Genomic DNA, 18377 nt, shown 5'->3' on the forward strand with positions numbered 1-18377 from the left:
GGATATGGTTATCTTGATTGACAAGTCACTACCCTTTGAGTGTACATTATCCTCAGATTTCTCAATCAGATTCTAATGTGACATTTACTACAAAAATCCAAGATGCCAACAGCAAAAATGCTCAAATCCAGCCTTCAAAGCATGACTTCACAAAGCAGTGAGTTAAATCACAGAGGCTACATCCATCTTTTATGTACAGACAGTAGGGATACCAGGGTGACGAGTTCCACCCCATCTAATATCAGATTGTTTCCTTTACAAGAAATGTCAGTAGAAAAGAAAGGCCAAAAATAGCAAATACACATCAATCACTTATTGTTGTTAAATGTCACAAACTTAAATAATAACATAACATTTAGCTACATGGAAATGTAATTTTTAAGGAGCCGTGCTGGCTATTTCACACTTTTCAGCTCTTCTTGGTATCATTCACTGTACATCTCTACATACCCACAGGACCGATAAAAGTACCCATATGCATTATTTATACCAACTCAGAAAATATACGGGAGTATAAGGTTTGTACTTTGTCTCACTCTCACAGTTGGAGGAATAGCACATTAAGTATTCATTATAGCCCTTGTGCGTCAGTGTGGTGGTTACCAACATGACCAAAAATAAATCTCACTAAACTTTATTCTCTATCAAACAAATTTACTTGGATGCTGGAAGGCTGCCAAGGAAGATATTGTCTTTTAGCCCCTCACTGCTTCTATGTCTATAAATGAAAACAAGCTGTGAAGTATTCCAATCTTTAATATTTAAAACTTTCGCTGTGATAAAGAATACATTCAATAATAGCACAGGCAACTGAGGGACACATAGAAAAAAATGCAGCATGGTAAACAAAAATAGCCTTTGTTTCCAGTTTCTTATAGTTTATTACCATCAGGAAATATAACATGTACTGTTCTACAAATAAGCATGCAATATATTCATTGTTGTAGCGGAAATGATGAAAAGAATGTATCTTTACACTCAGCAGACATGGAAATATGTCTTTGTTGGGTTATTCAGTTGTTAAAATTAACTTTGCTCAATGTTCAATACTTAGATATACTTAAATGGCATGGAATTTGTAATTTCATGGAATTTATAAAATGTGCACTTATACACACACACACACACACATATATATATATACACACAGTAAAAATGGTATTTGGTATTTTAAAATTGGTGTCAACACTTATTTGATTTTGTTCAGAACTTATACAAGTAATACCAAGATAAGCATTTTGGATGGGCCAGTTAGGGCAGCAGCAGCTATTATTCACATGTTTTCAGTGTAATATAGTGTATACAGATGAGACAATAATCTACAATGCACAGTTAATACCCACAGTATGAACAGCACAACGATCACATTCTCATAATGCAGAAATACTGTAGGTATTTGGAATATATATGGAACTGCCTAATGGCCCAGTAGTCAGTTCAGTGGTTCCGTGCGGTTCGTGAAGCTTGGACAGTTTCCATAATCTGAGCACAAGATTTGATGTCCAAATCTCAGCAGTCTACTACAGAGACCCAAATGTCAGTAATATTTAGTTTGACAATTTTTCTCTTCACCTTAGGTGAATGCATTCAATTTCCTCTGTTACTGGCAAGGAGAAAGTTCTCACATCCATCTCCTCGACAGTCTTACTAGGGGTATAAGTTGACTTCCAGCGCAACAGTACAATCTTCTTCAGGTACTTAACTGTGTTGTTCTTGACACTAACAAAACAGAAGGTATTTATCATGCTATTGCTCATGGCAATACACTCAATAATGTAAAAAGCCACCAGTGAGTTCTTCTGGCGGGAGATAAGTGTCGGGTGGAAGTCTCTCAGAATGGTGAATCCAAAATACGGTGCCCAGCACAGGATGTATGCGGTCAAGATTCCGATCAGGACCATCACTGTCTTACGGCGACAGCGCAGCCTCTTCCGTATTTGCTCTGTCTGAAAACCTGGGACATTTTTGAACCACAGCTCGCGGGAAATTCGGGCATAACACATTGCCATGGCAATCACAGGGCCAACAAATTCCACAGCAAAGACAAACAGGAAATATGACTGGTAGTACACTTGCTGGTCCACAGGCCATATTTGGGCACAAAAGACTTTGTGAGTGTTTGAGGTGGCGCCTCCATGAGGGTACATGGTCTCAGAGGCAAAATAGGCAGAGGGAATTGATATCAGAATGGGAACAATCCAGACTCCTGTTATCAGACAGTAGGCAGTTTGGTACTTCATACGAGGCCTCAGAGGATGGACTATGGCCATATACCTGGAAGAAAAACAAGACAACTGTTATGCAATATTAAACAGCATATTTAGCAATCTGAGTGTTATGGAAGTGTCATAGTTACAAAGAATTATATCTAAAATTGTATGAAAATATAAAATTATATTGGCAGAAGTCATTTTAGTATGGAAACACAGATAAAAGAAATATGTATATCCATATGTAAAGGAAGACAGAGGCAGTAAAATGTTTATTGCTACAAATAATTACTTTTTAAAAATAATTTATATTATAATTATTCCTCTAGGCACAGCTAAAAGTTTAATATTTACACATTTAAATAAAAAATGCTTATATATTGATGTATGACAGCCCTGGTTTTACATCAAACAGATGATGAAGACCCAAAAATTATGCTACCCCTTGTCCCCGATGTGAACGAGAGCATTATCAGTATGGTGACCACTATTACATCACAGAAATGTTGCATCATACATTAAAGGTGATTTCAGGGAAACTTTGTATTGATTAACGGCGATCCTTCCCTCATAGTGGAAAAGTAGATAAAAACCATGATGGCAATATGGCCCCACGGCTTTAACAGAGCCACCAGCTTCCCTTAGGCCAACCACCAATTAAAGTATGTAATCATATTGCAATAGTTTTAAGGATGGGTAAATTTTGTGTGTGTCTGTTTGTGTTATTTCCAAGGGCCTTTTTAACCTGAAAATGGAAAAAAAAAAAACCTTTTCACTGCAGCTGTTCTGATACGACAAAATAAGAGACATTTAGTATGGTTCTGTTGTGTTCTGACCTACTGAGGGACCACAAATGGAACGGTCCCTATACGGCACTTTCCTGTTTGACCACTTCATACAACATGCCTCATTCACCCATTCAGGACACCTAAATGCTTTCTATCTAACAGCCACACACATTCATACTCTGACGAACACATCGGAAAGCAACTTGGGGTTCAGTATGTTGCTCAGTGATACTTTGGCAAACAGACTTAAGCTGCCAGTTATCAAACCAACAACCTTCTGATTAGTAGGTGCCCTGCTCTACGTCATGAGCTACAGTCACCACAATGCAACCCTGAAATAAAAGCAGCTAAATGAAATTCATTCGTCATTATTTTTTATTTCTTACACCTGTGCTTTCCCACACGTCAAATTCATTATCTGCTATAAAAAAAGGCTTTTAAACAGCTTCTGTTTAATTGAGCACTCACAATGATTGCACCTGTGGCCTAATAGCGTATTCTTAAAAGCCCCTCAAGCATATAAGTCTGAAGGGGACAGAAATGGCTACACTTTGCATCCTCCAGAGAGGTTTTTTTGTCCTTTCCTATTTACTCACCAAATATAATATTGCTGATATGCTCACTTGCCATGTTTCATGTTATTCTTTTTTACATTTGAAGACGGTCTTTACCTAACATTTACCAAATACCTTATATTTAACTTAAAGATGGCCCTTTTGGGACCGTGGAGAGTTACAAATATCTCTGAAGTTAATATACATCATTTTTCAGATGTTATAGGGATGAGAATTATCAATTATTTAGAAACAAGTTTATCATCATACCAGTAAGATGAATATTGAGTTTCTTTAAGCACGGCTCCTGTTTTTTACTTAAAAATTTTCCAGCTGCTATGTAACATATCTCGTGCCTTCATTGCCAAATATTTTATTATGTTCACCAGTTAGTCACTTACGGCATCTGCTGATGATGCAAGGAAGATATATTGCTATCTGAAAATACTATTGATATCTACTTTAAGATAAAGTACTGCTAGTGAGAGACTGATCTACTTGACTACTAGTCAAAAATGTTCATGTTTTGAAATGCATTTTTTAGTAGGATGACCTTTCTGCTGAGCCAATGTTGAATGTTTGATATGTAAGTATTTCCTGCTCATTTCATTTGTATGCTGTAGTATAGCATGCATATGATGTGCCAGAAAACTGAATAGATAATATCAGTAGGACAGATGGAGATGGACATGAAAAAGATTCATCATAGCAGAATATCTACCTGCTGCATGCTAAACAGAATATTAAGTGGATCTGTTTATACTGAGCTTCTTCAGATAATGAGCAGTCAAAAATGAATTAACCAATGTTACTAATGTGCTCTTTAAAGCACTAGTGATAGAGTGAACAAATATTTTTTCCTTATTGACAATGTACTAACACTTGAAAATAAATCTGAGCCATGGTTAACTTTTGCACAAAGGTACAAGACTATACTATATAGAGCAGTGTTTCCCAACCTCTGCACATAGGTGTGCCGTGGAAGATTATCTGGTTACACCTGCTGCATCCGGCCTGAGTAACGGGCAGAACAATTACATTCTCTTCCACTAGAGGGCAGTACAACTACCTGCTCTAATTAAATGGTTTGCAAACTGCCAGTAAAACAGAAGAAGAGGAAGAAGAAATTAAATAATAGCCATGCTTTGAGTGAGACAAGCAGCAATAGCAATGGATAAATATTTGAAAAGAAGAAGTAGTCAATCTGACCTGTGTCCTGGAGAGAATTCCGACCTAGATGACCCTAGCATGAGTAGTGGTCAGAAGAGAGCAAAAAAGGCATACTGGGCACATACTGAGTCAATTCCGCTATGCCTGGTGCGCAGGGAAAAATTATCAATATGCTTTTTGTGACATTTATTTTGGTGGTCTGACAATCTGATAATGTTAACCAAATTGTCAGTTTGGTCAAGAACCAAATAGCATGCAACAACATGCCTGATACCGTCAAAGCACAACCCACATGACACACATACTCACTGAACGCCTTCTTCAGATCTAAAAAACACATATAGACTGGCTAAGCAAACTTCTGTGTTCCTTCAAAAATGGGTGGTCTACTGTTTAATGGCTAGGGAGGGAACAACATTGTTCCTCTTAAATCCAGCAGTTGGACTTTGCTCTCCTGTAGGAGGTCAAAGTGTTTCTCAGGAAGTCTGAAGCACGTGATTCCCCTGAAGTGGAAACCCACCATCTACCTGATGTTGCAGAGGCAACCAGGGTACCCCCGCAATGTCCAGATCCTAAAGGAAACTGGGTTCTGACTTGTCTGATGGTTTGACAGAATCATTTTGAAGCCAACCAAAGGCCTGACCAAACCATGACCTCTCCAAACACCTCCCACAGTTCTTCAGCAAATGCCAGATGTGTGTTCCTTTTGCCTTAAGGGCTAAACAAGCGAACCAAACTTAATAGGATCATTACTTCAACTTGACAGTTCCTTCCATAATGTCACAGTTCTGGGTCAGTTTCGACCCAGTATTTTGAGTTTTGATTGTTAGTTTATTTTTGGATGATTGTTGTGGTTTTGGGCGCTATGAGTATTATCATTATAATGATGATTATTATTAGAATTCTATGTTTCTGTTTATTCATGTTAAGGATTTGTTCTCGGTTGTATCTCACGTTTAGTTTAGTTCAGGTTCCATGTGTCATTCTCTGTCTGTCTGTCTCTCAGTGTCAGGTCTGCGTCTTGGTGTAGTGTTCTCGTTTCCTGTTTTATTGTGAAGGTCTGCGTCTCATGTGAGTGTGTCCAGTTTTACCTCTGTCTTGTCTTGTTGATTATTCCCAGCTGTGTCCACCACCTGTGTGTAATTCCCCTGTGTTTTTCTGTGTGTATTTAAGTCGTGTCCTCTGTCATTGTAGGTGCTGGTCCGTCTGTGTATTCACCATGTTTCATCCATGTGTTCCCTGCTGTCTACCATTGTCTGCCTCTGCTCGCCCTCCTTCTTGTTCGTGTTCTGGTTTCTGCGCTGTAGTTCAGTTGTTTTCCAGTATAGTTTAGTTTGTCTTCATTTGCCATTTTTCCTTTGCCATTTATTCAATAAACCACCTTCACACCTTCACGACTGCCTGCGCTTGGATCCTCCTTCATTTCTTCCACACGGCTCTTCTCACTCGCCGTGACACATAATTTGGTTTGAGAATTGCCACTAGGAAGCAACAGCCACAATTCCTTGCAGTGGAGGAGCAGAACATGATTCATTGAGACAGTGTCCCTAGCCTACATCAGAATGCTGCCCAAGTTCTGCCAGAGGTGAAGATTTCCCACCTCTGCAACAGATGAGATAAAGATCTCCCACCTATGAGCTCCAAGATGGCCAAGGTCTCTGAACTGCCATTTGATTTGTGAGCACAAACAAAAGCTGGGATCTGTTCCCCTGTCCAAAGGCAGAAGAAAGCAACTCTGAGGAATACTGCACTGAGCAGGGTGGGATATAAGTATACTGGCTTGGCTCATTGCCCTCCCCACTCTGGACAGCTCCAGAGTTCAGCTTCTCTGCAGGAGACTAGCTCCAGAACCCAAGCTGCTCATTGAGGCAAGCATGGCAATATATCGGTGGTAACACCTCAATCACTAGCTCAGGTTACTTCCCCACCACAGCAATAACATTCCATATCCCAAGAACCTGTTTCAACAACTGGGGATGAGACCAAGCCTCTGCCTTTGACTACCTGATTCACATGGCCAGATTTGGTAGTCTTAGAATCTCATATCTGCCTTTTGCAAATTATGTCTTTCTGTTGGCTTCATCAAATGATGGCCTGCAGCTTACATTGAGGTGGTTGAGAAGTGAAACTAAACTAGCTAATACCTCCAAATCTGAGGACATGGTTTTCTGGCAGAAAAAGGCTGCATGCCCACTCCATGTTGGGAATGAGTTGCTGCCCAAAGTGAAGTTCAAGTATCGTGAGGCCTTGTTCAAGAATGAAGAAAGGAGAGAGCAGGGGAATGAGACATGTATTGGTGCAGCATCTGAAGTAATGTAGATGCTGTACTTGTCTGTGATAATGAAGAGAACATGAAAGCAAAGCTGTATATTAACTGTCCATCCACATTTCCACCATCACCCATAGTCACTTGCTGTGGTTAGTGAATGGAAGAAAAAGATCACAGTTGCAAAACTAAAAAAATGCTTCCTGTGAAGGGTGGCTGACTCTACCTTAGATATAGGGTGAGAAGCTTGGTCATTTGCAAGGAGCTCAAAGTAAACCTGCTACTCTTCCAAATAGGGACCAACTGGTGTGATTCAGGCAACTTACTGATCCTTGTTTTTGTATTTATGCTTTTTCCCTGTTGGATTATGCTTGCAGACTTCTTTAAACAGCCCAATAAAGACTCTCATTTTTTGTTATTAAGCATATCTGTATTTTTCTTTTGGGTTGATACCTCTGCATTCAAACACTCATCATAACCTCTTGGCTCTATCACTCAGAGAAACATACTATGTTGTTTTCAAGTGAAGTAAAGACCTCAAGTTCAAAAGACAAAGACAAAGAATTGCACAGAGTTTTCATATATCCCATTACAGCTGAATAAAGCAGTGTACAGTTTTCAAAGTTTTTCAAGTTATATAATCTCTATACACTTTATACACAAAAATGAAATATTTTTTTCAAATAAAAAGAACTGAATCTAATTGCACACCCATGCAGACTCACTCACAGACATACAGACAAATGAAAAGATTGAGAAACTCACCTGTCAACTGCAATGGCAAGCAATGCGTTTGTCGACACGTAGAGTGACACAGTACGGAGATAGTTCACAGAGGCACAGAGCACCAATCCATGATCCCAGGAAAGCTGCTTAACCACGTAGTAGTCCACCAAGAATGGGCAACAAACGACTGCCACAATGAAGTCGGAGATGGCCAAATTAGCAATGAGCAGGTTGGTTAGATTTCTGAGTTTTTTGTATCTTGTCAGTGTGGCAATGAATATGAAGTTTCCCAATCCACAAACAAGCATGATGCAGACAAGGACCACACCGATAACAATGGTGGCAACAAAGAAGGCTTGACCCTGTGTGGTATCGGGGATCTCATCTGGAGGGATGCCATAGTCCATGTCATAGTTGTCCATGTAATGATCCAGCTTGCCTTCTCTGACATTTTCCTGCATCTCTCTAGAAGGTTCTACCACGAGGCTGATATTTGACTCCCCCATATCTTAGCAGAAAATCCTTCTTTCTTTGGGTTTGTTTGGTTTTTAAATTGAGAACAACTTGATCCAATAAATTAGGTATTAAATGTTCATACTTTGTGGTACATAATGCATTCCAGAGCTAAGATGTTTGCGTGAAGATAAAGTATTTCAGCATGCTGCGTCTTCTTTGGAAACAAAAGGACATCTTCACCTGGAAAAGACATTTCCCAACTCAGCATTACTCATGCAGGGTCACATTCATGGCAACAAGATATGATCACAACAAATTACATGATCGCAATGTTTCAGCTTAATCGTGTTGGCAAGTGTGACATGTCTTTGATTTTTTCCTGATGAATATGTGTGTGGGTAAAGACATCTAGTCGGTGATTTTATGTAATTTATTAGGACCTTGTCACTTTACTGCAAACCAACATAACAGACAAGGCTGATCCTGATGACAGTGCCCTTTATTTCTTGCAAAATTTATCACTTTAATGCCCCTGCACATGAGGTAAGAAACACTAAATATGGCAACCCATCGCAGGAAAAAGGGCACATTTTAACAGGATAAAAACGGATTTGTAGTGATAAGCTAGTGCAATGCAATTAACCCGACTGACCCAAAACAGCGCACAATATAATGTGAGAGAAAGCAGGGAGAATGATACAAAAAAGTAGAATGAAAATTTTTTTCTAATAAGAACCATGCAAATCAATTCATAGGAGCGTTACTTATTGCTGTCATTGGGAAAAAAAGAGACCCCCCCCCGAAAAAAGCAGAAATATATAGATGAAATTCAGCGTGAAATTGAAATAATATTTCAGGCACTTACCAGCAAACATTGATAAATGTTCCGTGTTTTTAAAGTTTAGGATAAAAGAATAAATAAACAAAGTTTAATTACCCGCTCTTAGTGAGGTGTGAGCGCAAGCTGAAAGTGGTTGTTAACGGACAATCCAGCCGGTGGAGACGCAAGGTCTCAGCTTTGCTGCTCACTGATTAAACTGTGCGTGCTGATGTGACGACTGCTTCTCTGTCCTTCGGCACTTCTTCACAAGGAAAAGTTGCGTCTGGTTCTCCTCAGCTCCAAGTGATAAATCTGACGAGGAGGCGCAGTGAGGAAACCACACTCGTCTTTCGGGTGGAGTGAAAAAAGGGGGTGGGTGTCAGTGTATGTATGTGTGAATTATACCTGAAAGTTTACCAGCTTAATAGACGTCCATAAATGCGCAGCTTGGCATAGATAGGATGTTTAGCTAAGCTAACATTTAATATAAGACTAAATGGTTAAAAAAGAAAATAGATACGGTGAGGCTTTAGGCATCACACCATACAGAACAGAGAGTCCCTTCACCTTTTGTGTGTTGTGTTGTTCATCGCGCCACACTGTGGTTTATACAGATGATTAACTCCCGACTGAATCTCACTCAATCTCACTCAAAATGCGTGATTTTCCTCCCGTGGGAGGAAGGGTTAGCTCATGCATATTTAGTAAGTTGGAAAAATAATTGTAGTGAACTTGTCTGCAAACAGTTGCTACATACACATCCAGTATGACTTTCCTTTTCTGGTGCTGCTGCTCTAGGGTGGATACCAGTTAATTAGTTAATTTGGTGCAAGATTGGTTTTATGCAACAGTTTATTCTTCTTCCTTTTCTTTTTCTTTTCTGGCTGGCAGGGTTTTAGGCACGCAAGTCAGTGACACCACACAGAACAGAGCCATTATATTAGATAAAGAGAGTAGCTATGTGGTTTTCTGCTCAGAGTTTGGCTTTGACCCTATGCTGACCTTTTGAAAGCAAAGCCCACCACCTTTGACACTTCTAACCCACAGCAAATTTATATATTTATTTATTTGGTTATGAACATGTTCTTTCCCAAGTCTCGGGTGTGGTGACATCATGTCTACTTATCTTCAAATCACATCACCAATTTATGACATTGTTGCAAGCTGCATTTTAATTTGCATGTATTGTAATATAGAGGAAGAACAGAGAAAAGAAGGGATTCCAGAAAATAAAACAATAATGCTTTGCTTTGCAGAAAGGATTTAAATTCAGCTAACCTAAAGTTTAGCTAAAGACTAGCCTACAGCCTTTTTTTTTGTCAGTTTTTCAACAACATATTGCAAATTTATGCTGTGCACCACTCGCTGGGTCTTACTTGCAACAGTGTAAATTTAAAGCTTGATTTAAAATAGCTGCTTCACTTCTAACCTTATAGTAGTATATCACAATATATTGGTTAATACTAAGTTGCTCCATAAAATGTAATAAGCTGCCATTGTCTGTCTTTCTCAGAATGCTTATGCAATACCTAGTATTCTTCCAGTGTAGAGCTATGCTGTGTTCTCATTTCCATAGTTCTTTCATCCACACAGCTGGTCCAGTATAAATTTTTCTTTTCTGCATTTCAGTAAAAGTAAATTGTTCAAGATTAAATAGCTCATAGTCTATAATGATTAGTTCAGATTTACTTGTGATGGCAGCACAATGCACAAATCATACACAAGCACAAATAAACTCTATGATGCTTCCCATTATGGTGAAGGCTCTGTAGGTATTCAGTGCAGGACCAAAAAACTTCCATACAGAATGGAAGAAAAATTAATGTTGCTTATCTCTTAACTCCAAGAATTAGACAACTCTAGTGTTCTGGCAGTTAGCATTGCTCATTAAATGTTCACAAATCCCACCATTATTCTGATGCATGGTATTGTCTTTGTGATATAGCAGAACCTAGAAAAATTCACTGAAAGCACTTTTGAAATATTCTGATTGGTCTATTCATTAACAAGTATGCAAATGAGTCAGGGTATCTGTAATAGCAGCACGTTTTGGTTTTGTGTTATTGCTTTGCTGCTTGTGTTAAAGACCGTGTTTCACTTGTAGTGTTGTCAAATTTTTTGAGGGGTCGAGAGAAGCTATAAATATGATTCGAACCTTATATAAACAGTCTGATTAGACTGTATGACGTTTCTGATTAATTCTATGTATGATCTGCTTTGTAGAATGTCAATACCTGAAAACGTTCACTGAACACACTATTCCGCTATTTGACTGATGCAACTCTGCCTTCTTCTGTGCAGTTGTACACACACACACACGCACGCACACACACCTACAAACACAATTCATGTTTTGCATTCAATCACATGTTTACTATTGACAATAACAACTTGGTACAGTTTGGGAAACCAGACACAAACACAAACACACAAACAGACAAACAATACTTTGAGCACTGTTTGTCTGTGATCAGCCATCCTGAACTCAGATGAATACACGCAGACAGCAGCACTGTTGACTTTTAAGGCTCAAGGCTGCTGTTGCTTACAATACCTCTGACAATCATATTTCCGTAGCCTCAAAATGCCTTTTGGTATCCTCTCCCACTGAGCGTAGCCAGTTGGCAACTACAAGTGCATTTTAAACCTAAGAATGGATAACAAAGACACAAGTGAAACAGCAGACACCTACTCCTGTTATAGACTTTTCTTTTTTTGAACAACACTATATCTACACTCCTGTTCACCTGAGATGAAAGAACTGTCTTTGCATGTTCCTATTAGTTTTTATTACCCTCTAAATATTAGCCACTTGCTCTGCCTTGCTGTGTAACCCAGGAGGCTTGACCAGCAGGATAAACACCAAGCTTTCATTTCCAGCTAAGGGCAGCTCTATAATCTCACCCAGGCCCCAGATTTATTGCTTCTCGTAACCAGAGAAAATAGATAGAAAAGAGAACAAGGAGAACCTGCTTTTCTCTCCTCAGCCATGAATAATATGCACAAGACCTTTAATCTGTGGTTTCTGCATGTAGGTGGACGGATTGGAAATAATCTTTATTGGTTACAGTGTTTTCAGGGAATAAACAGCAAATGAATCAGAATCCATATAAATATATTTCAGGGGTTTTGAATTGGAACAGAAGCTGTTTGTTAAAAATGTTGGTTCTGTCAAGGACAACGGAACACATTTACAAGTCCCTTCGTTGGCCTGGCATAGGTAGTTTTCTGTTTCCTTCTCAGTCATTCATTATCTCTATGTGTGAAGTTGTGTGTAAACAAGTTATTAGATGTCCAGTTGTCTTTCTTTGCTTATGCAGGAAACAGATTGTATTGATCTGCTAGTAGGAGTCCCTCTTACAATGCTGATTGTAGGAAAGAAACAAACTTTCTAAATGAGGTCTAAATGAGCTTTGTTTAACAGGCAACATGTTAGGGTGCCCTTTAACCCTTTAAGACCTACCATAGAACCAAGTCCGCCAGAGCTTATATTATATTTTTACATGCTGTGGAGCCATTTTTGGGAGCATTTCAAGTTGCTATACATCAATACAACAATTATAGCCCAGATTTTAATAATATGTATTCATTAAGTGCATAGTAATTACATAAATTGCAAAAAAGTGCAATAAACTACAAAAAAATTGAAAATCGTTTTTGCTTTTTTAACATATATTTCTAGTTAGAGAATTTTAAGAGGCTTATCCCTCAAAACTGTAAATACAAAAAAGTTGCACAAAATAGTTTCCTACCACAGGAAATTTATTTTGAGTGTCTTCATAGTTTTATTTTTGAAATACACCAATTTTTATATACTGCAGGAAAAACGAAAATAAATATTATAGTGCAAATTTACAAAAAAGCAGCATATGCATCAAAATAAACTATTTCCAGCAGTGCAATTTGAGTTTTAAGCATCCCAGAAAAGACACAGAAAGTCATAAAGTCAAACATAACTTTTAAAAACACCAGTATAGGCCCTGAGGCCCTGATGGTAAAAAAAAACTACATTTCCGCGAAAATGACGTCACTTCCGGTTTCAGGCAGGTAATGGCGGACATGCAAAAGGCCACGCTGACGTCTATTCCAATGTAGGAAGTGTTATGAACAGCTGATCGGATCGGCAAAGCGTGTTTCTGGAATATTATGTTTTTGTTGCTGCAAGTGCTTTTTATGCAGTTTTTGCAAAGCTATATGTGGAAGGAATGTGACCTAGGACAAGCTGATGGCATAAGATGTAAGTACAACTCCTCCGGTTTCATATGCAAAAAAAATTACTGCGCTAGCTTACGTGGTTGCAGAGCTACCGGGATTTAAAAATAGTTACGCAAAACAGAGCATGCCCGCTCCGACCGGCTCTAAAGGGTTAATGTCAGTGAACATTTGTTGTAGTGCTACAGTTCAGTATGTGGAAAAGACAATTTCACAATCTAATCTCAGTGACTTTTGTTTGAAAGAGAAAAAAAAAAAAAATATATATATATATATATATATATATTTATATGTTGACATATGCAATGGTCTTTTCTACATTATGTATGAAGACCCTGATGAAGACCCTGGAGCAGCTGGTCCTGGCTCAGCTTCGGCACCTGGTGAGCTCATCATTGGACCCACTTCAGTTTGCCTACCAGCCTGGCATTGGTGCGGATGATGCCGTCATTCACCTCGTGCGTCATTCCCTCGCTCACCTGGAGACCACTGGGAGCACTATGAGAATCGTGTTCTTTGATTTCACCAGTGCCTTCAACACTATTCTTCCCACAGTCCTGAAGGACAAGCTGGAGAACTCTGGAGTGGACCATCACCTCACTACCTGGATTTTGGACTACCTCACCGACCGACCACAGTATGTGAGAACTCAGGGCTGTGTGTCGGACAGGGTCGTCTGCAGTACGGGGGCCCCACAGGGAACGGTTCTGGCTCCATTCCTTTTCACCATCTACACTGCAGACTTCTCCCACAACTCCACCCAGTGCTTCCTGCAGAAGTTCTCTGATGACTCTGCAATAGTCGGCCTCATCACTGATGGGGACGACAAGGAGTACAGAGAACTGACACAAGACTTTGTGGACTGGTGCCAGCTGAACTACCTCCAGATCAACGCCAGTAAAACCAAGGAGCTGGTGGTAGACTTTTGCAGGCACAAACATCCTCCACTGCAACCACTGAACATCCAAGGTATGGACACTGAGGCTGTGGACAGCTACAGGTACCTTGGTGTTCATCTGAACAACAAACTGGACTGGTCTCATAATTCAGACGCCCTCTACAGGAAAGGGCAGAGCAGGCTGTACCTGCTGCGGAGACTCAGATCTTTTGGAGTGGAGGGCCCACTCCTGAAGACCTTCTATGACTCTGTTGTGGCCTCAGCCATCTTTTATGGTGTGGTCTGCTGGGGTGGCAGCATCTCTGCTGGGAACAGGAAGAGACTGAACAGGCTGATCCGCAGGGCCAGCTCTGTTCTAGGATGCCCTCTGGACCCAGTGGAGGTGATGAGTGACAGGAGAATGGTGGCTAAGTTGTCATCCCTGTTGGACAACATCTCCCACCCCATGCAGCAGACTCTGACAGCACTGAGCAGCTTCTTTAGTGGCAGGCTGCGGCACCCACGGTGTGGGACGGAGAGATTTCGCAGGTCTTTCCTCCCTACTGCTGTCAGACTCTACAACAAAAACTTCAACTGATCAAACACACACAAACCCACACATGTGCAATAAAACTAAGTGCAATATTCTTTTCTGACAAAGTTGTATTTTTACTCAGTTGTATATAGAATTTGTATTCTATTTTTATCCCATTGTATATTTTATTCTATTTTATTCTACTGTATATAGTATTTTATTTTATTCTATTCTGTACAGTTGTGTACTGTATTTATTCTTATTATATTCTAATTTTTGCTATATAACTTTTGCACTGTCCACTTCCTGCTGTGACAAAACAAATTTCCCACGTGTGGGACTAATAAAGGTTATCTTATCTATGTTATCTATCTTATCTTATCTTATCTTATGTAGTGATGTAATGTAAAAAAAATAAATAAAAAGGAAATTGCTTTAAAAAAAAAACATTTCTTTGAAACGCTGCCTACAGATAAAGATGGAATACTAAAACAGATCATACATAAAACCGACATACTGTAGTCATGTTTATCATGTCAAATTGTAATCAGTGAAATAAAACCCCTGGAGTCAAAGGGAGTGGAAAATATTGAAATAAGTCACCCTATTGTCAATCATTTGATGCAAACAATAAATCTCTAAGAACACTGCAAGTATTTCTTGCAGCACAAATTGCACAAATTTAACTTCCAAGAGAAATGTGCCCGGCAAAGCTTCTGCTTTCCGAAAGAAAGCCAGAGGAAAACTAATGTGTTCGAGTGAACATAAAAGCAAACACTATGCCTTCAAGAAACATTTATTCTGGACATCTGAATCCTTTTATTGCTTGCTTATAATAGCAGTAGACATGGTTGACTAAAGACTGCTTCCCAGGAGAACTCACAGCAAGTGTGAAATATGGTGGCTGAAGTTTTCAGACTTTAGTCTTTGGTTGAGGTTACTCTCAGCCTAAACCTCTCAGCTACATGGAAGCTTCCAGAGTGCTTGGCATATGCTTGTTGTAAGCATATGTTTGTTAAGGTTATTACAAGAGACTGGACAATTTTCTGCATTGTGTTTGAGAATAAAATAACGCTGTCTTTATAGCTAGAGTTGTACCTTTCAGCAGGATGGTGATCCTAAGCACATGGCTGAAATTTACATACTGATGCCAGCATGGTGTACTATGAAGTAAAGGTGAAATGAAACAACAACAAAGGTGAAGCCAAAAAATAACCACTGGTGATAATAGGTATCACAACAGTGATTATCAACTGTCTTTCTGCCTAGACTTTCTGCTTGAGGCAAAAATGATGAATTTTCTGCTTCATTTGACTTGTTTTTTGGTCAAAATGGATCAATTGAGTGCCACCTGCTACTGCCAGAGACAATATGAGACACAGGTGTTAGAGACACATAAAGAATATAAAAAATATAACAAAAGGCAACCATTGTTGCTGCAAATATGGAACGGGAGAACTGCATCACAAAATCATCAGTCTTGTGAATTCATACGTTAATATATTGATTTATCCGCTCAGTAAGCTCTTAGCTCTGCCATTCATTTCTAAAAAGAGCAGATATGACACAAAAACGAATTCAATTAAATTATTAATTTTCCAGATTATTTGGGGACAAAACTGAATTACCTCGTAATCTACATCTCCAGAACAAATATTTTGCACAGTCTTTACGAGGTTTTGATAATGCTTTAAAAACTCAAATATGCTTGAGCAGCCTTTACCCCTGGGACTATTACTGGATGTCGTGTATGGGAAATTAAACGTTTCCTCAACATTTTGGTGAAAAAGAATTTATAATAATAATTTATGTAATTAATATTAATTATTATAAGAGATTGAGTGATTGATTGGTTGATCATTTATTTGGATCATATGTATACAAGTATACAAAATATATATATGTATATATGTACATATATACATATATATAAAATAGACTGGGGCACACTACTGGGGGCCCACTACTGACCCTTAGGGGACTCCACAAGCAATTTCCATGTACCCAAATCTAAATTCTCTGTGTGACATATATTGTCACACATACTGTGTGACAATATGTGTGAATAGAAGAGTGAAGATACAGGAAAGAGTAATAAAGAGACTTTAATTTGTATTACTAAAACCTTGGAAGAATTTTCCTGGAGAGACTCTATATATCAGGTATCATAGTTTTCAGCGTTCTCTGTTAAGCCAGGCTTTCTGTGTGTATCTCTGTGTGTGTATTCAGATGAAGGGGGGGGATTCATGCCTCATATGACTCATCTTGTGCACAATGTGATGCTTTTGAGCGTCGCCTACTCCACTAGAGACATTATCACATCACAATGGTAAAATGGCGATAAAAGTCTATAAAGACCATTTGCAACACTGTTGCAAATAAGACAGGAAATAATACTGTCGAAAAATTATTAATTTGGGGATTTAGCGCACAGAGAGGCAAAATAAACATTTTAATTTGAGTTATTTTATTGCTGAGTGCATTCTCAGTGCTGCTGTTTATTTCTGCCACAATGGATGCACATTAGAGCTCTGAAAGTTTAAACTGCACGCATTTAAACATTAAATGTTACCGTCTCATAGCCTAACAGAGACATGGAAATCACTTTAGTTTGTCAGCAGATCATAGTGAAATTATACTGAACGAATAAGAATTCTTGGGGTGTGTTTGCAATTGCGGCACTTTAATTAAAACAAACTTAGCAGCAGATTAGAATCAAATATAAAAACAACCAACATTTTCCACATTACCAAATTAACACATGCATGTTTCAGTGACAATGAAATGCACAGTTTGCACTGCTGTAATTTTACAATTGTGGTTCACTGGCGAAGTACAACTTACAACTTACAAGTTGGACATAAAAAGCTCTGCTAAATATCACAATAAGTGCATGAGAAAGAATCTAATTTTAAAGCGGACAGGGGCTTTCATTTCATTAATAGCAAATTGTCATGTTTCTGCTTCAGAGCCATCTTTTCAGCAAAACACAGAGATTCTACTTTGCTTTTCACTTGACTGAGCTCTGCAATTTGATTTGAAGTTAAAACAAATAACACAATGTGCAAGTACAACATTAAAAGAAAAGTTGTATGTGGTTAGGTCAGGACTTATTTCAGTTATGTCATGGTTCTTGTATTTATTGCTTCTATTGGAAATTAATAAAAACCCATTATTAACAACCTTTTGCGAGGAACCTAGGAGTGATTTTTGACTCTAATCTAACGTTTGACAAACAGATTAATGCTGTAATCAAGACCAGTTTCCTTAACCTTTGGCTACTTGCTAAAGTGAAGCCATTTCTCTATTTTAGAGACTTTGAAAGAGCTATCCATGGCTTCATTTCATCTCGCCTCGACTACTGTAATAGTCTTCACTCTGAAGTTAGTCTGTCATCAATTAGCCATCTGCATCATGATTACTAACTGGCACATGCAAGCGAGGCCACATATCCCCCATACTGGCATCATTACACTGGCTGCCAGTTAGTTTTAGAATTAATTTTAAGATTTTATTATTTATTTTTAAGGCGTTGCACGGGTTAGCACCCTCATACCTTTCTGATCTTTTAAATTGGTACACTCCAATGTAGCTTGCCATCACCAATGTGTGAATGTGTGCGTGAATGGGTGAATGACTGAATGTAGTGTAAAGCACTTTGGGGTCCTTAGGGACTAAGTAAAGTGTTATACAAATAAAGGCCAATTACTCCTGCAAGATCACTGAGGTCTGCGGATCAATTGCTCCTGCCTGTCCCGAGGTC

At 38.8% G+C, this 18377-nt stretch overlaps 1 protein-coding gene across 1 annotated transcript; it reads right to left on the reverse strand.

Annotated features, from left to right (window-relative positions):
• Positions 1 to 808: 808 nt before the first annotated feature.
• On the reverse strand, positions 809 to 8245 carry prokr1b (prokineticin receptor 1b). The gene is made up of 2 exons (XM_086258097.1): positions 7754 to 8245; positions 809 to 2274 (listed from the first exon to the last, which is right to left on the reverse strand). Exons 1-2 carry the CDS (start codon positions 8218 to 8220, stop codon positions 1569 to 1571), a joined length of 1173 nt encoding a protein of 390 aa, XP_086114223.1. The 5' UTR covers positions 8221 to 8245; the 3' UTR covers positions 809 to 1568.
• Between the last annotated feature and the right edge of the window lie 10132 nt (positions 8246 to 18377).

Source organism: Aulonocara sp. 'chitande type north' Nkhata Bay, linkage group LG13, assembly GCF_057382095.1.
Source record: "Aulonocara sp. 'chitande type north' Nkhata Bay isolate Kocher_YH1m ecotype deep benthic linkage group LG13, A_spYH_male_GT1.1, whole genome shotgun sequence".
Taxonomy (NCBI): Eukaryota; Metazoa; Chordata; class Actinopteri; order Cichliformes; family Cichlidae; genus Aulonocara; species Aulonocara sp. 'chitande type north' Nkhata Bay.

Coding starts and splice junctions, on each gene's coding strand:
- prokr1b (XM_086258097.1), bottom strand. CDS start 8,220: ATGGGGGAGTCAAATATCAGCCTCGTGGTAGAACCTTCTAGAGAGATG. Junction 2,275..7,753: donor CTTGCCATTGCAGTTGACAG/GTGAGTTTCTCA, acceptor TTTTTCTTCCAG/GTATATGGCCATAGTCCATC.